Raw genomic sequence first — 22142 nt, forward strand, 5'->3', positions numbered from 1 at the left:
AAGTGCTCTTTTGAGGAACATCCAAATTCCAGCAGAAGAGAGGACCATAAGATGAGCAGATCTCTTTTAGGGAATAAACATGATTAAAAGGCAACGTGAAGAGGAAGGACAGAAACACAACTCCAACAATTAAGACGACAAGAGAGAACACTTAAATTGCTTTACAGAGGTACAAGACTTCAGGCTGTTCCAGCTCTTTATGATACAGTATCATCTCGCTCACTTTGAGCGTGTGTGTTCATTTGCATAAGAGTGTGGGTGTGTGATATGCACACAAGCGTGGCTGCATGTGGGAGTGTTTATGTGTGAGCTCGAGTGTCTATGATAGCAGATTCGCCATTCAAGGGTGAAGCCAACCAGCTATCCAGCTAGTCAGAGGCCTCCAGTTCTGGGAGTGTGGCCAGGGCTCCAATCCCACCACATTCCCCTGGATTAGCTGTCAACCAGTCCCCAGATCTGAGGATTAGCACATTATATTCCATTATCTTTCCCAAACTGGAGAGTCCACAAAGTCTACATCATTGCTCTCAGTGGGGGCCAGTAGGACGGGGCTGAGTAAGAGGTGCCTTCAAACCGGGCCAAATTCAGCCAAACTGCCGAGCCAAAACCAAATCTGTAACTAAGACTGTACTCCGGCTCAATGTTGCCTAGCAACCAAATTAGTTCGAGGAAACAAATAAGCAAACTGCATTTGTAAATATCAATTTTGCATCACACCGCTGATATTTTCTCACCGTCATCTGCAACAAACTGACACGATGGCTGCTGAGAGGAGCGTAAATGATATATTTTTTAGAAAACACAAATAAAAACAAATCCCGGTTTTATCTCGTACACATTCCTCCTTCACTATTCCCGCTGAGCGACACACAGAGCGGAGTGTGTGCGACTCCTGGGAGCCGTGTTGTTTTTCACTCTGTGATCCGGCTGGACTCGGGGGAATGAGGGAGCCATTATCAGCAAGGGGCCGTGATAGAGACTTGATCAGGCCGTCGGTCTGCGGGGACCGAGGAGCCAGAGTTAATCAGAGACAGACAGACCCCTCTCCACCCTGGGGATTCACACGCTTCGACCCCGACACCCTCCCTCCCCGTCGCACAAAGACACATGCACGGCAACAGTCACAAAAGCACATGTGCTCCTGCGTTGGGCTGTTGTCAGAGCCTCCGCCACACCCTCTGTGCAGGCACGTCATGTCACGCTTCACTGTCGACCACTGCTCTGGATTAAACCTGAAATTCTACATCTATCACCAACAATCAAGCCAAGCAAACAAGGTAAAATTCATAGTATCCTTTTATTATAAAGTAAGATCACTAAAAAGCAGCAGCAGCCCCCCGGCTCAGTCATTACCGACTCCTGCTGTGAAGCTAAATGCTATTCAGAGACACTGCTTCATTTTTTTCCAAGTCTACATCCCAAATTTAGTCAGAATTTCACATCTTTTTAAGAAAAGGTGTACATACAGTAATACCAAAAAACATTGTTTTTCCAACTTCAACGCTACATCAAAGGGAAACTGCATATTAGGAAGTGAAAACATCACAAATCTGCCCCCTTGGTGCAACATATATGACCTTTTGAACTTGAGTGAGGTTTGAAATGCAACAAAATCGTCTCTTCTGTCTCATTTGCATGAACAATTTTAGCTCTGACGTGCAGTTTAAGGCGAAATCTCGACCGTTTGGTCAACTAAACAGCAGTAATAGTGATTCTGACGCTCACCTGACTGATTTATGTCGCCAAAGACTGAAACTAAACGCGTCTTAGGCGGCGGCAGAACTTGAAGCTTGAAGTTCAGCCGTTTATTGACCAGGGCTGTCAAACCGGAGCCGTTAAAGAGCTGACATGCAGGTATCCAGCTGGCCTACCTCTGGAGAAAGGTGTAGGAAATTATATGGCATTTAGATTAATTAGACACAGTTGTCAGATTTAATTAACTACTAGGTTTAATTAACCATGTAATTAATCTTATGGTGGTCCAACACATGCACACACACACACACAGACAGGCATGGAGACACACACATCAACTAGTGCCCACACAGACATGCACACTACACGCACAACAAATGTAATCTGTTCAGCTGACAAGCGCTCACACTTTTTGCCGTCAAACCTCATAAGAGAGTTCGACTGAACGGGTGACTGGCTACCAGCTAAAACAGCCTGAATGAAACGGTAAGAATAGCACCTCTAATCCATTTCAGGTTTAACTTCTGCCCAGGTGGAATGATAATCTCGCAGCCGAAGCAGCCTGGCCGGTCAACATCCGCACAACCATGTAATCCTTACTCCAATATAAATCAGGTAACATAATGTAAATATTTATTACAGTGCAGGGACACTCCAGGTGAAGAGCAGGAATCCATTCTGACAGAAAGCGAGGAGCTTAAATCCCATCCCAAAACTCATTTGCAGTTTGCAGCACGATCTAGTTGCATATGTGTGTTGGTGTGTGTTCGATATGTTGCTGATCGACTCTTCAGAAGACGAGAGGGTCAAGGAGCAAGGAGGCCACGGACCCTGACCTTTCATCACCCGGTCCAGCCCCCGTAGCTGCAACTAGCATCGCCGGCCTCCCACCAAATGTGTCCTCTGTGTATATCCATCGTGTGTGTTAATGTGCTCGTGTGATCAACCAGCTGCTTCATGCGATTTGACCTTTACTGAAGCCATGAGTGGACCAATAAATAGCCGGGCAGCACCCTGACCTTTCACCTCCGGGAAAACAGGACCTGAGGGGGAGGTCGGCGTTTTTCAGGAAGCCACCAGCTGAGCTAGATATCCAGTCGAAACAAATTACAGTTATAGAACGCCACAAGCCTCTCTATTAGACGTTAAAAATTCAAAGCTGGGAGTCTGAGGGCTTTCCCATAAAATATAGAAGCGGTGTTCATAGGTGCTGAATTTTTTAAAAGCAATGCTATTTCAGACGTCTGGCTCGCTGTCTGTCCCATCCAAAACAGAGGCTGCAGCAGACATTAAAAAAGCAGACATGTCAAAACAAGAACCAGCAGCATTATCTGAGGTAGAATCGTCCCTTCTTTCTGATACACGCTCTGACCACGTGTGCACACAAGCATGTGGAAGTGAGGCTGGATGTGTGCATGCTTGTGCCCCCTTCGTGCACCGCAGGAGGGTTGGTGAAGTTCACTCACATAGTCATGGAAAGCCTTGGCCTCGCTGGAATGTTCGCATGTCTCCCTCCGGTCCGGGGCAGCGCAGTACAGATCCCAGAATACACTGTGCACACAGGACAAGACAGCAGTTAGACACTTCACTCTCAGATCCAAACACATATTATGGTTTCTGGTGCAGATATAGACACGTCTGCAGACAGTGCAATGAGTGGTGAAAATGAACTGATGGAACTGCAGCAAATCCACACAGATATTTTTAAAGTAAAATTAGATTTCATTTGAATTTTGTCGGTATCGTGAGTAGAAAGCAGGTGTTTTGGTAGAATGCTCAATTAAACTTTAGAGATATGTTCGTTGTCCTCACAATAATAACCTTTCTCAGCCCATTTTGCTCATTTGACAAAGCAGGCCAAACTTTTCAAACATAGACCGAAAATCTGCCACTGTCAATGTTATATATTATTCATGAGCTCTAATGATAGCAGTCATCTGAACATTAGCAGCCAAAGAACAACTTCTCATGATAAAGATCTCGACTGAGTCAGTGTCCTGAATGAAAGAACAGTGTGTGGGAACATCCTCTTTAACTTCAGAAAATGCTGAAAAATTAACAACATTATGATAGAAATAAGAAAATAAGTGACCAAAAAGTGTGCAAACAAAAACTGCAAAGCGTACAATGATATCCAAAAGCTGTAACTAACAGTTTAGTATTGATAAATCTAGTAATCTGCCTCACTATTGTTGCCACAACTTTCCAAAAGCTGACATATCTTATTTTCTTGAATTGTAACAGAGAATTAAGAAAACCACAAATATTGACATTTGAGATGCTGAATATCATAACTTAACCCCATAAAGCTGTTGGCAGGTTTTAAAGAAAATCTCCAAAATTATACCATACATCAAAGCATGAAACTGGTGAAACTGAAAGAACCATAGGATTATTCAACTTTCCAACGGTCCTTGAGTGAATCATATGTGATGTGTAGTTCCGTTAAGAGATTTAATCACATTTTAGCTTTAAATTGTAATATTTCATCAAATAATCTTTCTACGTAAGTCTCACTTTAAAAAATGCCAGAAATACACCATTTCTACTAATTATATTCTCCAAAAAAGTTATAATTCTGTATTTTGGGAGCAACCAAGAAGCCATGAATGACTCAACTCTGACCAACAATCACAACACAAAAATTCTGAATTTTGGCTGAATTAGGCTGAACTGCAGGCAGTGTACCCAGAACAGAGAGAAGACGAGTGTGGAAACAACATGAACATATGCGCAGTAAAATATCTATATTATCTAGGGAAACCATCTATTTTCCAAGTATTGGTAGCGTACGCTACTGATCAAAAGTTTGGGGTCACTCAGACAATTCCATGTTTTCCATGAAAACTCCCACTTTCATTCATGTGCTAACATAACTGTACAAGGGTTTTCTAATCATCAATGAGCCTTTCAACACCATTAGCTAACACAATGTAGCATTAGAACACAGGAGTGATGGTTGATGGAAATGTTCCTCTGTACCTCTATGGAGATATTCCATTAAAAATCAGCTGTTTCCAGCTACAATAGTCATTTACCACATTAACAATGTCTAGACTGGATTTCTGATTAATTTAATGTTATCTTCATTGAAAATAATGCTCTTCTTTCAAAAATAACTGATCCCAAACTTTTGAACAGTAAATGTTGGTTCCATTTTGTTAAATTTTTGTAAAATAAACACTCTCAACTTTTGCTTTTACAATTTACTGAACAACTCTCTTCTCCTCAGTACAACCAAGAAGCCATTAGTGACTCAACTATGACATTAAAAGACTTTTCACCTGAACTGCAGGCTGTGCTTACACAAAACGAATAGGAGACAAATGTGGAAACAATTTTAAAATCTAAATTGTGAAATCTCTACACCATGCAGATCCACTATTTTTCCCAGTATTGGAAATATGTTAGTTATAAAACAACAACAACAAATGTTCTATCTCGGGATTCTAACTGTTATACTGTACAGGAGACATGTTTGAGTTTTCTCTACTTCTAGCCATGGTTGTGCCGTTTCTATAGAGGTGCAGGACTTTATATTACTCTAGAAAAATGAGCCCACAGTGACTAAAAATAGTGACAGGAGCAAAAACTGCACAGAAATTGCTTTGGGTTCAGAAGGTTAATTGAATTGCTGTTGATCAACTTATCAATTAGCGCACTGAGTGTCTACTACTCAGCACTATAGACTCATTTCAGTCAGCACTCAGGAAGTATTGAGGTTTGATACTCGGTATTAAAAAGCCGTGTAAATCAGATACGCGACACATTTCCCTCTGCAGCTCAGAGCCAAAGAGCTTTTACCAGGAAGGACCTCCACATGTTCCTCTCAGGCAGCCCCGCCGACCTGCAGGTTATTGACCAATCAGCTGTGATTATGTTACTTACTGCCCAATCAGCCGTACTCATATTAGTTAATTAGACCAATCCCACTCCAAATGGACCCTTAATTACTGCGCTGAAATTAAGTACTGCCTAAGCCGGTCCACATTAAGGAGTTCACCTTCCTCCAGATATTGATTTCATGGACAGCTTATGTAAAGAAAAAAGAGAACTGCTGAACACATGGGAGGAAATTCTTGCTGCCATGTAGAGGTGCAAATAAACTGTTACATGCATTCTTTGTGCTGATGTTAGGAGCAGCCGTGACACTTGATATGACAGACTGCGAAATGGAGCAGAAAATATTAGCTGATCACCCATAACTGTCAGAGAATTGCTCAGTAGCACCCTGTCACATGTTGGTCATTTTTCATTCTCCTGGATGTTTGATTTTCGCTCTTATTATCTCCTGAATTATAAAACCCTGTTGATCACTGATCTACACATTGCTTTATTGAGTTCAGATTTTGTTATTTTGAGGGCATTGAGGAAACATAAGTGCAACAATAGCTGTCCTAAAAATAAAAAAAAACAATAAACAGTAAATTTTGACCCTGCGGCACGTACTAGCAACCTCTCAAAGCATATGAGCTAAAATAGAAATGTCTTATGAAAGTATTTAAAGATTAAAAGACAGAGCTGGTGCCCTGAGGCACTCAGTGAGCTCTGAGGTCCTTCCTAGACAAGGAGGGCACCGAGGAACAGGGAGCGACGAACACATGGTGTGTGTTCTGCTGCCCTTCTGTCACGCGACAATAAAGCCAGTGTACATTATCATATCTATCGGCTGGTGTTAAAGAGATTGCTGCTCCGTCAGAGACGAGACGCAGCGAGAAGGCGCGACCATCGCAAATCCAATCAGCTCTCAGGGAAATGAAATGCGACGCAGGTTAGAGTTTGTTACGGAAAAGACACGACCAGGTGCAGGCGCAGGGTTGGGGTAAGGTGATCTAACATCTCCTGGCCTGTGAAGTCTGAAATATTATTGCAATTTGAACAGCTGACCCGCGTCTGTCTGAGCCATGCAAGGAAATCTCATTCTGTCCCTCTGCATAATCTGAAGCAGGATCGCTGTGGACGAGACTAAACACACAAGACTTTCAGTATTGTAATATTATTTTATGTGGATGACAAAGGATGCATTTTTATACATGGATTCAAAACGAGAAGCAAAGAAGGTGTGAAGATCATATGTGAAGAGTAGCTCCACTGGAATGTTTAACCAAATTAAAATTGGGATATTTCTTACTTTAAAAATTACCAGAAATTAAGACAGATTTACTGACTAGATATCTGTAAAATAATAATAATAGAAATTCTGCATTCTTCTAAACAAATGAGAAGCCATGAGTGACTCAGCTGAGACCAACAGGCAACTTGGATTTTTTTCAGACAAGGAAACACTATTTTTTGTTGCCCGTAAATGAGGTTTGCCCAGCTAGTTTTGAGATCTCAATATTCTAAATATCATATCTTATTTCAAGAAATCTTACCAAGCCATTTTTCACTTGTTCTATTGGCAGATTTTTTTCCACTTATGTCAAGGTAAAAGTTGATTGAAATAAGTCTTTTGGCTTGTTTTGAGAGGAGCATTTTTTCCAGTGTGTGGATGAGAATAAATGCAGAAGCAAGATAAAGGATGTATTTTTCTCCATTAAGTTTGAACAAGAAGCAGAAGATCTGAGGAGGTATAAAATCAGCAAACTAAATTAAACATTGCCCTAATTAGACACAGATTTTTGCAAACTTTTTAGGGTCAGAGTGCAATCAGGAAAAAAAGTCAGTTCCCATCTACTGAACATGTGCTGCTAAAATGAATCCAGGTAAAGTCGGGATGGAAACATTGTTAGCTCTAACTTGACAAAGCCACCCACATTTAGATGGAAAATCCATGTCATAGTTGTTGTCACATCCTTTTCAGAGACACTAATCTTTAGAAATTATCTGGAAAGTCAACATTCGCAGTTAATTAGTGCCAGCAATCTGCAAGAAATCTTGTACTCTGCACACCCTTGTAATAGCAAAATTTCTATCCAATTATCTAATCATTTCAATCTAATCATCTCATCATGGGAAGCTCTTAATGGTATTATGGGAAGTAACTGGTGTCTGAGCAAACCCAACTCTGCATCAAGGATGGAAAGTTTAACCGCTCTTCCTTTGAGGTGTCGCAGGAGAGATTTAAACTGCAGCTTGGGGGTCATGCAAATTCTTCTTTTTTTTTTTATACAAATGAGAAATAAGGCTTAAAAAACATGAGATGGCACCGTCAGCACATAAACACCAGAACAGAGGAGATGGGGATTAGCGTCCAGCCGTCCAGAAGAAGACAATTACTAAAATTAAATGCCATCATGATAATTATTCGCAATTAACTGTGGTTTGACAAAGCCAGTGGTTACAATGTGCTTTTCCATTATAATAAGAAGAGCAAACAAAGACGTAAGAAGAAACAGAGGCTGCTGGAGGCAGGTCTATATGATAATCCTGTGTGTCAGTCAGTCAGTCGGTCAGGAAAGACAGAAATTAAGATGGAGACAGATGGAGAGTACCAGAAAGAACCAAGAAAAATAAAGTTACAGAGAGCTAGCCATGCTCTTCGTATCACAACAGACTCTTCTTAATGGGACAAAATGCTGCGATCAAAGAGCGGAGGTGGGGAAACACAACCCTCTCAGCTGTCTTTATTACCTCGACTCAAGCAGCAGCTATTCTCCTGGTAGCACCGACGCATTCAGACTGCAGGAGGAAACAACAACACCGCCGTGCCACGTAAATCAGGAGCGCTCCCTTTGGACTGGGGCTAATAAATACAGCAACTGTCACTGTGGAAAGACTGGCGGCTTAAAAGGAAAAACATGAAGTTGTCTAAATTATGGCTGGCAAATCTTCCAGACAGGTAAAAAAAACAAACAGAAAAAAAACTCGATCATACAGGAAAAGTAGCAAAAGTAATTGACAAATCGATGCAAAACAGGAAGTGCTGGAAGCTTGGTGAGGTGGTGAATACTTAGAAATATTTATAGGCTACTATCTTCTCCTGCTTCCGCGAGCCATGCTGCAACTCTTCTGCAGAGCAGTGGTCTTAAATTTACATGATACCGTGAATATTAAAGATTCTTCTGTTTTGAACTCCCCAAGCTTCTATTCTCTCAAACATCACTGCTGTCAAGAGGGTGTGCAATTGGTCAACAATGCTAATTGACTCAATACAAGAGGTCTGTGCAGGTTTACTTTGCCACTGTGAGCTATTATAAGTGGTTGTGTGACCCAGCCCTAAAGGCCAATTCATGCTTTCCTTGTCAAAGTCCTGCATGCAAGGACCTGCATGGACACTTCTATGGACAGTCGTGTCCAGCCAAAAATTTGTCGTTGCGTAGACTGTACCCACTGGAAGCGCATCGACTGCACATGCACCAGGAAAGGAGATTCTATGTGATCCACACCTTTATAATACATCATCGGAAGAGCTGCATTTGAAGCAATCTCTGCCGGACTTCAGGTGCTTTGATTGCTGCTACGTCAGGAATAATCACACTGACATTCCACTACAGCACAATCTGTAAGTGGCTGTTATATCCTTAAAAAAGTCACGGCAAACCTTTCAGAAACATCCCCAGGAGTTGCATTCACTTTTCTGTGCTCAACATTTAGAGCAATACATCTATGTAGAAGATGGAAGCAGCTGCTTTATGGCCAGAACCACATTTTCAAAGCCTGCATCAATCAGCACAGAAGAATCAGGAAACCATGAATCGGCCTTAATTCTTCCAAACTGTCAGGTGTTACCGATGATTTCAGAAAATATCTGAATTGACTGTAAATGAGAACATTTCTCTTCAACTTAAATTTGAACGTGCTGGATTCGCATAATGGTGAATTAGAAGAACAGGAAACTTTCCATTTCTACAACGTATGTTTGCTCCAAAGTCCCATATTTTGTCCTAAATTCTACTAATCGTACTAACATGGCTACACTCAGAAGTAGCCTCGTAGCCACGCTTTTCTTTCATTACACAAGTGGAGCATTACAAATCAATGCAAACAGTGTGTAGCTTCTTTAAAGTTCTCACTGCTTGTACTGCATTAGTGTTCACATTGAATTCTATTTACCATTGGTGGTCCATCTCTGGTTTGGAATTACAATTATAAGGCTCATGTTAATGGTTTTTCAAACTAGAAATTGCTTATATTTACAGTTTAACCCTCTGTGGGTTCGAAAGATATGTTACATTTCTAAAAATCTACAAAATTGCACCATTTACCAGAGCAGGAAATGGTCAAGAAAAAAACAGGAAGAGTCAACAGATTTTTAATGTTTTGACAGTCCTTGAACTAAGCAATTGCAATGTGTCATTTTTTCTGAAAATTTAATTAAACCTTAGCTTAAAATTGAGATATTTCATCAAAATCATTTTGCTCTACATTTCTTATTCACCAAAATAAGCAGTTTGCACTAACTAGATTGTGTAAAGAAAAAAAAGAATTCTGCACTTTTTGGTGCAGCTATGAAGCTATTAGTGACTCAGCTGTGACTAACACACGTCTGACAAAAAATCTGTAAGTTTTCAACAGAGCTGGGATGAACTGCAGGCTGTGTTTAGACACAGCAGAGAGAAATATCTAGAGAAAACAACTGTAGTAAAATATCAAGTGAATATCAAGAGAATCAAGTCAACATTTTTCAAGTATTGGTAACGCCTGTGGGCACGTGGAAAAATGTTTTTGAGTTTTTGCAAAATAAATATTTAAAGAAATTCAACATTTTTTATGATTTATGGCATTAAACTTTGGCTTTTTTCTGTTCTCTCTACTTCTAGCTGTGGTTGTATTGTTTCTATAGAGGAGAAGGATTTGATATTGCAGTGAAAAATGAGCCCACAGTGGGTGAAAATGTGACAGGAGCAAAAACAAATGGCCAGAAACTGCTTGGTGTCCAGAGCACTGCACAATATGAAGCAAAAAAACACAGCAGTGGAGAAGAATGAAGGATGATTTAGGTGAGGAGAAAACGGAGGAACGCTGTTTATAAAGAACAGTCGAGATGTTCGGGAGCAGAGGACGGCTGCTCTGGCTGTTTTCTCTGCCCCTAACAAACAAGAATTTCAGCTTGAGGCTATCAAACAGAGGATCCTGTACATGCTGTTGTTGTGCTGAAGGTTTTTTTATGTGTGTGTATGTTTTGTGTGCTGGGATGCGCATCGAGGATTCAGCAGCCATCCAGTGAAAACTGGTTAAAGCAATCGATTTCGGGATAAGGAGGAGACAACTAGCAGCGGCCAATAGAGAGGGAGCTAATGACACAATCAACACCTGCAGCCCTGGCTGAGCCTTTTCTTTATCCTTCCACCCATAACAACAGATGTGGATGAGTGACCCCCACCCCCAACATCCCTCCCACCTTCCCCCGTTCTCCCAGCCATTCTGAAGCCCCACCACCCACCAACGCCGTCCTGCAGGAAACAGCCACAGTGGTGGAGACAAGGGGGAAGAAAGCCCCAGCGAGGTGCTGAGGAGGAGGAAGAGGAGGAGGAGGAGGAGCAGGAGGAGGAGGGGACGGCGGGGGTTGGGGGGCCGAGGTGGCGGTGGGGTCGGGGTCTTAGATTTGGCTGTTTAACACAAAAGGAGCTGGAATGCAAAGAGTTAATCCGTTCGGGGGTCTCTCTTCCGCAAACAAAGGGACAGGCCTCCAGACAAAGGTTGAGGGAGGGGGAGCGAAGGGTGAGGGATGAGGGAGGTTGGTGGCTTTCCTACCATCTGGAGCTTTTGTTTTGGGGGGAGGCTGGAGGTTGGAAAGGAGAAGCAGGGAGAGAGAGGGGACTCTGCCTCCCGGTTCTCCTCCAGCAGCAAAAGACCCCCTCAGCCCCAGAGAGTATCCACGTGGCCCAGACAGACGCCCCTTCGCTGGGTCACGCTGCTCCGTGGGCCTGCCCTGCCCGGCTCATCCTCAGCCAAACACACTCTGTCATCTCCCACACTGCAGAAATACATCAATACAGGCAGAACACACACACAGCGGGCCGGTCTCCCTCAGCACTCTTATTGGTTCAGGCAGAGGCGAGAGCAAACTTGCGCTGCACTGTATGTTTGTGTATGTCATTCTGTCAGTATTACTGGTAGCTGTCCAATTGAGAGCTGTCAGGTTGAGAGAAGCCAGGCCCTTTAAGGACCATTATGAACCATGTCAACAGGCTGCACAATCACAACACACACTGGGGCCGGAGAGGATGAATGAACGGAGCCGCATGTCCGGGTTTATTACACAGGGCCGGCCGGGGGGCTTTGGGGATGAGCAGGATAGCATGAATGACAAACAAAGCCACCCTGTCAAACCTCTTATCCCCTCTCTCCGGCTCTCGTGCTGCCTTGCTGAGGATTCGGCCTCTCAACCTGCCGTCGTTAGGTTAAAGTTGGGATTTTCTGACAGTCAGAAAAGGAGAAATCCTACATTTACGTGTTCTCGTTCCTTAGTCAGACAGAAACAGCATCAGCCTATAAGCCCATTGACCCAAGCAGATAGAAAACACTGTCCTCTATTTATCCAGCATTAAGAGACCTGACAGATTTGTTTAAAGAAGCTGCAAGAAAAGAGGGACGGCCGCTTCGGAGCCTTGTTCCATTAAACAGAGCTTCAGGTTAAACAAAGTCTGAGAGCTGGAGGAGAGAGGAGCGGCAAAAATACTTTCTAACAACAACAACAAGTTAGTTATTGTAGCTCGGTCCACCTTCACCAACATGGTCCTTTACAGAGCCTTAGCACCCAATCTGCATCAAAAATCGCACATAAAAGACATATTTTTAGCCTCACTGTAGCTCACCCTTCCCGAGGAGATCATTACCACTGATGTTCATTGCAAATAAACAACCATAAATCCACTTAGAAACCACAAAGCAGGATTTATGCTCCGTCCAAACTGCCCGTCAGATGGTCATATAGCGTCTAAAAACCCACTTCCCTCCCCACGTTCCTGACAGATTGTGTTTGCGCTGACCAGCCTGGAACTTTCTGAAAGCCACTTTTAGGTCACGATCGGCCTGAGAGGAGAAGAGAAGCCCGGTATTCTACTTCTCCTTCCAGCTCTCTTTATTCATTACTCAGCTATTTGTGGCAGTTTCTCATGAGCAGAACATGATCAATCTCTCCTTGGATGGATTGACCAGAAAATACGAGCACTCATCGCAGTTTTTAAATCGTCTCGTAACTCGTTTTGTTAAGGTCTTCTCAGACAGAAGCCCATTACTTCCAATGGATTGCAATGCGGTGAGCTCAAGCAAGACCAGTTGAACTCTGACCACCACAAAACAGAGAACAAGCTGATGTTTGTGTCTGAATTCTTGAATTATGGCACGTTTGCTTTTGTAACGACACCTTCAGAGGAAAAAGCCGATCTTTGAAACAGCTTTCCATCCAAGTGGGCATGTCAGGTGTGTTTTAACCTCTCTAGGTACAGTCAATGGTTCTAACAGTTAGGTAGCTTGTTGTGGGTCAGCAATATGTATAAGCAGAGGTTAGGTTTATGTATTTCACTTCTGTTGCTCTACACAAAAAAATAAAAAAGAGTATTTGAGCTGCAGCTGAAGCAAAGCACTGTCAAATCAATCCAATTTGGCTTTCTGATTTAGCAATGGTGGTGAGTTTGTTTAAGTTCTGTCAACTTGGGATTACACTTTGTCCCTTTAAAGTGGTGTTATAATTTCAGTTAAAGTGCAAAAATTAGGTTGACTTTTCCTTTTAGGGTTGTACATCTGACATCAATCCAATTTCTTTTCTCCGACTCAACCACAAGCAGAATTACAAAGTATTGAAAAGGAAATGGAACATTTAATGTTTGGGGAAAGAAAATATGTAAGTTGAAAACACTGGAAACTTTAATTGAGTTTCTTTAAAATTCAAGTTGCAACAAAGTTTATTGGAGATGAATCAGATGATTTAAGTACATCTAACTTAAACCAGTGACATTACTTAATTTAGATTAACTTGATAGACTTGTGTGCTACCTATTTTTTTCAGGGTACAGGTCAAATAAAGCTTTATATTTTAAAAAAGGTATTATTTTTATACAGAATATTGGATTGACCTGCTGATGTAGTTCCTCCCAAAGTGATGAAAACTCCACATACAACTGTGGTAGTTGAAGATGACCATAAAAGGTGATCAAACAACATCATAAGAACTACTTCTGAGACATTATATCTTGGCCGTAACTCCAAAAATTTGCCTAGAATCCTTGTGTTTTTTAAATTTTTCTTTACAATCGCAGTAATACAGTGAAAGTTGTTTGTAGATCCATGGATCCACTGCACAAAAGAACTGCAAACAACTGATTTTGCATACTTTAATTGTGCCAAAACTTACAAAATTTGAGGTAGTTGTGTGGTGAGGAGGGGTTCAGTTGCCCCACTGTGATATAAAATCAGTTGCTGACTTTGACTTTGATTGGAAAGCTCACACTTCCCTGAGAGGCCAGTTTCAATAACAGACGATGGGGAAGTTAGCTCACTTGTCAATCAGAGCGACATGAGGAGGAGAGCATTTAAACATATGTGAGATGATGCACTTAGCATTCCCCGCAATTACTGTCCCTCTCCACCCCTGCACATTCGTTCATTCCATTAGGAGTACTTCCACCGTATAAATGTGAGCTGTTGAGGAAAAAAAATGTAAAAAAATGTGTGTGGTCAAGCAAGAGAAAAAAAGCGCAGTTCAACGTATACGTACCACCACCATGAGTGTAAAAATCCTGGAGGTTCCCCAAGTGTGATGTTCTTCTCCCATCGGATCTGTGAGACAGAAGCAGGATAGAGGAAGAGGGTTGGTGGGGAGAAGACAGAGGAGGGAGAAATGAAAAATTAGGCATTGCAGCATGTTTTATGCATAATGTAATCATTTTGCTCAACTGTCCTCTCAACTTCGGACTGACAGCGCGATAGTCGGACAGGAAAAATAGGCCGAGGAGGAGCACGGCGATCTGCAGTGCAGTGCTGAGTTTTGTGGATAAGAAACTGTGACTGTCTTGAAGCAGCAGTCCTCTCTGCTGCCCTCACAAACCAGCAGAGCTCCTGCCTGTATCTGGACACCGAGATAAGATCCAGTCACAGATAACGGACCAACTGCCTGCTTCACACACTCCTACTGACATGACTCTACACACAGAAACTCACACACACACACACACACACACACACACACACACACACACACACACACACACACACACACACACACACACACACACACACACACACACACACACACACACACACAGTCTGAGAGATGATTCAACAGTCTGAGAGGACACATGACAGCATCAAGATTCCTACAGTTTTTTTTCCTATACGAGCCATATATATATACAAAACACTGATACAAGGTTTCTATTAAAGTGTCTACTCTACAGATTTCCCCAGTGCCGCTTATAATGATGTGATGTGCTGTATGTAGGTGTGGGCCTGTTGATTTAATGCTGCTAAAGAGCTGAGTGCTGCACTGTGCAGAAGAGCGTAGAGTGGCAAAGTCCTCTCGGGGACAGAAGTGTATTGTTTGTATACTATAAACGTGACTGTGTGTGTGTGTGTGTGTGTGTGTGTGTGTGTGTGTGTGTGTGTGGCTCTTGCTGAAGGAGGAACAGAGGCTAATTGAAGCAAGAGAGTCCAGGTGATAGCGCTCTCATTAGACGAGCAGGTGTGCATGAGGGCCTTCAGTCTACCTGCGAGGACAGAAGTCCCTTATCTATTGAAACATGCATGTGTTTTTTTCTGTGCATGTGCACTCAAGACTGCGAGATGTGGAGGTTAAGAAAGAAATCCTGAAACCAAAACATATTCATCTTTTAAACAACACGTACACGCAGCAAACATCTAGAAAACACTCTCAGACTGATTGCAACACATTCACTGATTTGATACCTCAATGCAGATGCAGAAAACAGACATAAACAATGGATTTAAGTTACGCTGCAGCAGTGTTGTAAAATGCCATTTAACCCTCTGAACCCCAAGCAGTTACCGGGCAGATCACATTTTTACCCACTAATGGCTCATTTTTCACCACAATATAAAGTCCAGCACCTCTCTGGAAACAGCACAAGCATAACTAGAAGTAGAGAGAACTCAGAAATGTCTATGGTGTCCTGTGATTTAGTTTTAATGCCAGAAATCAAAAGAAAACACAAAAGTTGAATTTCTTTGGTGATTTATTTTACAAAAATGGAAAAAAAAAACTACTCAAATCAACTTGTAGAATAGTTCCGCAAATGCCTATATGTGTAACAAATACTAGAAACTCTACATAAAATAGATATTTCTCTACTTGATTTTGAATGTTTTAATATTTGTCTTCTATCTGGTCTGTGTAAACACAGCCTGCAGTTCAGTCCGGTTTAGCAGTAAAGTCCCTGAATTTGTGTTGGTCACAGTTGAGTCAGTCATGGCTTCGTAGTTACGAGTAATGCAGAATTTTTTTTCTTTTTTACAGAATCTGGTTTGCGCAAACAGGTAGTTCTAGGCAATTTTTCAATGATTTTGATGAAATACCACAATTTTATGCTCAGACTTGGTGAAGTACGGTATTTCAATAGATCAGCACATCTCCAATGAGTAGTTCAAGGACTGTCAGAAAATAAAATCCAACAATTCTTTTTCTTTTTATAGTTTCTGTCTGTAAGAAACTGTGTAATTTTGGTGATTTTCACTGAGATAACGTATCTTTCAAGCCCACCGCCAGGTTTTGTGGTTCAGAGGGTTAAAGCAGCATTTTAATTCAGCTTAATAATTCTATTAATGTATTCCGACACAGAGTATGTTGACTATACTCTTAGCACTGCTTTCTAATTACTAGAGTGTTCACAGCTTTTAGTGTCCATTAAGAAAGACTCACAACACAATACATGCCCGTACTTTCTTACTTTATGAAAATATCTTTGGCTTATTTTTGCCAAATACGTTTTCCTCATTTGTTTGTTTCATGGACAGCGTTTGTGTTTTCTGCTGGATGAAGTGCCCTGAACTCTCCCGCCCACTGCAACGAGGTGAAAGGAGCAGGTTTAAGAGCAGGACACGAAGAGGAACCAAAGAAAAAAAAGGGGGATGATCTAAAGTGCAAAAGAAAGGAACATGTAAAATAAAAAAAACTCAAAGCATTCAAGCAGAAAGATGCTAACATGGTAAGTGAACAACAAATCATTTGTTTGCAGCCTTCAAATGCACTTTAAAACCCACTGCTAGAACTACATGAAGGGGAAAGGTGAAAGGTCAAGCTGCTGCTGTGTTTGCTCGGATAGATCCATGACCGTCAGTCCCAACCAAATGCACTGACTATGACCATATCAGACAAATAAAAAGCAGGACGCGACTGAAATAAACAAAATCATTAAGCAATGTACCGCTGCAGGAGCTACATTTGAGACAACTGGCGTCAAAGCGACTTAGCCAGCTTAGCATGTATGCCTCGTGGACATGTGGACTGTTTGTATGCGTCTGTGTGTGTATGTTGTTTTAATCCCCGTCTGTGTTGTTTTAATTCCCGTTTTAAAGTGTGTGTGAATCTATGTTTGTGAGCCTCCGGTTGCTGGCGACCCACAGCTTCACCTCTTTCCAGCAGCTCCACCAATAACACTCAATCTCTGGGAGAAGATTCACCCACAAGGGCTCTGAAATCAGCCAGGCTCCGCTGCAGCCCAACTACTTAATCTCTCCGTGCTGCTCCCCACATCTCGACTTCATATTTTAGACGGCTGATTCTGGTTGTTGGCAGCTGGATCGGCCTCCAGCCTCGTCCACCCCGCTGCACACTGAAAGCAAAGGCAGCCAGACTCCAACCAGACCAGCTGATTACATCTGATTGATATGTCCAACTTACAAACAGGGCCATGTGGGGCAGGAATGCATTTTGGGTTTTTTTTTTTTGTTTCTTTAAAGAATCTTTTCAATGCAACTGGAAAAGATCCAACTTTTTTGAGAAATTAAAATGAGAACATTAGGATTTGATATTGATTGTGGCAGTTCTTTTACAGCTTATTTTGCTGCCCAGGCCAAGTGAGACATTTCGATTGAGTTTTGCTTTTGGTGGAAATTGATTTTGTTGCTTTATGTTGATTTTATTCTGTGTTTTGACAACAAAACCTACATTAACTTAGTTACTCAAAAGGTGCAGCTCATTGAAGGAGTAGTTTGACCTTTTGGGAAATACTGTTTTCTTGCTACGAGATGAGAAAAATGACATCATTTATAGATACACTACTGTTCAAAAGTTTGGGGTCACTTAGAAATGTCAATTTTTTTCAATGAAGACAACATTAAATGAATGATAAATCCAGTGTAGACATTGTTAATGTGGTAAATGACTATTGTAGCTGGAAACAGCTGATTTTTAATGGAATATCTCCATAGGGGTACAGAGGAACGTTTCCAGCAACCATCACTCCTGTGTTCTAATGCTACATTGTGTTAGCTGATGGTGTTGAAAGGCTCATTGACGATTAGAAAACCCTTGTGCAGTTATGTTAGCACATGGAGAAAAGTGGGAGTTTTCATGGAGAACATGAAATTGTCTGGATGAACCCAAGCTTTTGAACAGTAGTGTAGGTGCAGTAAATATGAAGCTAGAGCCAGCGGCCTGTTAGCTTAGCTTAGAATAAAGCCAGGAAACACAGGAAGAATCTGCACCGGTTGCCTGACAACCTCACAGCGACAACTAGAATTACAGCATCGTGACTGAAAGCCTCCTGCTAATTAGGCAATTAGCAGTTTACATCCATGTCTGTCCAGGCTCATGTAATATATGTATGTGTGGGAGTTCATTGAGAGAAACAAGCCACAGAGTTAAATTCCTTGTACGAGTTCACGTGTTGATTCTGACAAATCACAAAGTTGTTGCCATGATAGCAGAAGATGATGAAGTGCAAACTAAGTTACAAATCAAGGCCAGAGTCTATGACTTGACTGTGTTCTGATCTTCACAAAATCACCAAGAGAAGTCAGCATTCGGAGGGCAGCAGGATTTATTTGTTGACAAAAAATCCAGGAGTAATTCTTAGCAGTGATAACACCCCAAGAAGAACTGAAGTTACTGAGCTGTGCATCGTCTTTATGCTGGGAGCGTTGGTCATTTTTCCACGCCTACAGGCATATGATAGGAGGGACAGTTTTGACAACATTATATTTTTTTTTCAATCTATTGGTCAGATCATGACGTCAGGTTATCATATTTCACCCCTAGATCGCACTTTACTGAAGACATTAAGTTATCATTAGGTCATCTTTTACAGAGAACATGCCCAGACATGTTCAGATCTTTTGTTCCACATCTTACCCTTATTATTTTGTTAGAGATTTCATGCATATTTTTCCAATATATGTCAAAAGTTTACACCATTACATATGTTTTACTTCTGGTCTTCAGTCTAATAGCATTGGCCATAATTATATCATTTCTTATTTTTAGCACATCGTACCCAAAAAATATTAAACTACAAAGATGCTTCAAATATGGATGTTGTTGCAAAAAAGCTTAAACATGGACACACCTGGAATCTGGCAGCAAATAAGATCTTTACAGTCATCACAGTTTCAAGGTGTGTCCAACCAAATGTGAAACATGAACACAATCCTTTCTGTTCCTAAGTTATTGTGATAAATATTGAATAGAAAAGTGTTTCTGAAAGAATATTATGATGTTACAGTGAAACTGTCCTAGCATGTTATCACTTCATCATTCTATGCCTCTAGACATTTGTGTGAAACGTTGTCAAGATTAACCTACAAATTCTTGACTAATGGCCAAAAATGTGTTTTTTTTTTTTAGGTTACAGCACTTCACCTTTAACCACCAAATTCTAATCAATTTGTAGTTGAATCCAACTGAACATTTAAACCAAATTTGAAGAAATTTCTTCAAAGTGTTCCTGAGATTTCATGAGAACGGGACAAGCAACCTGAAAACACAACAGCTGTGGGAGACACCACTGCATAGTAAATTGTCAGAGGCTCGTACTATGAAGCAAGTTTGACATAGCCAGGCTTTCTTTGTGTTAGCCGGCTTAACAAATCCTACAACCCCAATCAAAAAGGTTACAGGTATTACAACGCTGATTAGCAGCTTGCTTTGTTAACCAGGTTTTCTTCTTCAAACTCTGCGCTTGTTCCAATAAAAACAGGCGTCAAAATCCATATAAACTGTTATTTAATCACAACTTTCCCATTTCACCAAAGCTTGATGCCAACACGTTTACAGACGACCAGACAGCTGAATGGTTTGGCGAAGTATGTTAAGCTTAAAGTCAGAGTTCTTAGCGTCACAAGGTTTACTCCATTTTTAACCTGCTTGATCACCATGGTAACTGATGCTGCACAGCTCATGTGTTCAGAGATTCTGAAAAACACATCGACTGTAAGAAGCGGTTCCCATTAAACAGTTCTTTTTCCTGATGAGTCTCTGTGAGGAAATACGTTAAATCTCCAAACCTACTGAGCTGTATGTTAGTATTTCGACTGAACGGCGTTGTGCAGTTACAGTATCGCACACTGTGTGAATCATGTTGCCACGGGAACCTACAAGAATTCCTTTGGTGATGCAGAAAATCCATAAATTTGTTTTTATACTTGGTCCAAACCTGTTGCAGCTGATAGAAACTGCAGCTGATAAAACACAGATTAGAAAATTGATTTGTCTACTGGTGTTTATCACAGAAAATATTGAATCAATAACATTAATTTCATTTTGATTTGGTCAAAAATTAACCTCAACATTATGTGACATAGAAATAAATGCACTTCTTCAGTGTGACGTTTAAATGAATGAAGTTCATTCAGTTCACAAGCTGCTGCATTGGGAGTCACTAGGTGGTAAAATGAACATAAACATGCATAATTAAAAGTTTTCTACCAGTTTTCACCATAATAAATTTGTATAATCCTCATAGCTCTCCATTACAGCAACCTGTTGACTGAATTAGGCGGCACATGATTGGTCCGTTTTGTGCAGAAGAGGAGCCACATGGCACTTTAAATGCCCCATTTGTTTGGGAGCCTAAAGAAGAAAACCTGGCTAATGAAGATTGTTGATAACCTCCATGGTTTCTAAATGGGGTTTTAGGTTTTGCTGAGCCTGGCTATGTCAAACCTGCTTCATGGTTCATCCTCTGCTGCACTGATGTTTAAACTGTCTTACTAGACTCCGGCTGCTCGCTGTATATTTCACGTGCAGCTCATGAAGCTGCAACCGTATCCTAGTGTGACTCTACCCCGAGCTCACCTGACGAAATGACAGATAAATGATGTCAGTATTAAAGTTGAATGATATAGACCTGCCTCTGCTTGCCATTAAAGCCCTCTCAGTGCTGGGAGTGTATTAAGTGGAGCTGAATAAAGCCGACGGGCAGGAGAGGTGTTCCAGTGAAGAAGGCCTGGACTCGGGGCCATTAGCAGGAAGGATGTCCATTAAGGAAGAGGATGCAACACATTAGAGACCCTACCTCTTGGACAGTTTCAGGCCTAATATGAAGCTGTAAGTTTGGCGGACCTGGGACAAATGGTTTCAAATACTAAAGGTACACTTGGTTTACCTCAGCAGGCAGCGGCGCTTAAATGTCAAAGCAAAACCGCAGAAGCAGCACATGCTTACAATATGTCAAACCGCTCTAATTATACAGCCGATTACAAATTAGAGCTAATAATGAAGTAGCCCAACCGATGCCATGTTTACATTGCCCCAAATTAATAAACAGTCAAAAAACTGTGAAAAAGAACACCAGTCTCGGCTCATTAATGTATTAATATTTCCTCAACATAATGTGAATTCCATTCCTGGCCATACAATAGAAGGGGAATCACACTCATCCTTTTTCTTTTTTTTTAACAGGAAGTCAAACTGAAAGAACTTCTTACCTCTGACAGGAAGGTCTGTGCTGATTTCTGAGCGCCAACATGCAGCAAATACTCATAGACATATAAAGCTAACCTGCAAAACAGAGAGAGAGAAAAACAGAAGTCAGTTCGCTCAGATAAACTGTTAAAAGATTTCACATTTTTAAAGAAAACACGCTTATTCTCTTTTCATCGTGAAGTGTGCCGCATGCAAATAGAAAAGTCCAACATTTGTGCGCCCAACTGGCAGAAAAGTCACCACTGTGTCATTGGAGTAGGAGCTGGGATAAACAAGATTTTACAGTATGAAGATCATATAGTCTGTGAAGGAGTTGTAAATGTGTGATGCAAAGCTCGGCAGCTCTGAGCTAAAGAGCCTCGGTGGCACTCAGCCACATCCCTGTGGTTTCAGGATCTCTGCTGCTGAGGCAAAGAGACTGAAAACAAAACAGCGTCAACGCTGAGAGAAACATGGACGGAGGGGAAGAGGAACATCCTCAGACATGGAAAAAGATGGACTCTTGGATGTTGCAGTGCTGCTTGTTGACTTCCACATGTTGATACTGACCTTTAAATCAGACCAGCGGTTATAAAAATGACCAAATAATAAACTGTGATGAACTTCGGGCAATGAAAGATTACAAAACAACCTCACAGAAACGCAGCGCTGAAGTCAAAGTCTAAAGTGAGATCTGTTGAGGGTC

The 22142-nt window shown here is 41.4% G+C and overlaps 1 protein-coding gene across 2 annotated transcripts in view; it reads right to left on the minus strand.

The window, feature by feature from the left end:
* Positions 1 to 22142, minus strand: part of ssbp4 (single stranded DNA binding protein 4) — a 105859-nt gene that overhangs the window by 70668 nt on the left and 13049 nt on the right. For both annotated transcript variants that reach the window (XM_035946822.2, XM_023267263.3), the window contains exons 2-4: positions 21460 to 21532; positions 14297 to 14358; positions 3162 to 3246 (exon numbers count right to left, since the gene is read on the minus strand). In XM_035946822.2, the coding sequence (XP_035802715.1) occupies positions 3162 to 3246; positions 14297 to 14358; positions 21460 to 21532 (220 nt within the window). The remainder of the gene's footprint in view (positions 1 to 3161; positions 3247 to 14296; positions 14359 to 21459; positions 21533 to 22142) is intronic.

This window comes from Amphiprion ocellaris, chromosome 2 (genome assembly GCF_022539595.1).
Source record: "Amphiprion ocellaris isolate individual 3 ecotype Okinawa chromosome 2, ASM2253959v1, whole genome shotgun sequence".
Taxonomy (NCBI): Eukaryota; Metazoa; Chordata; class Actinopteri; family Pomacentridae; genus Amphiprion; species Amphiprion ocellaris.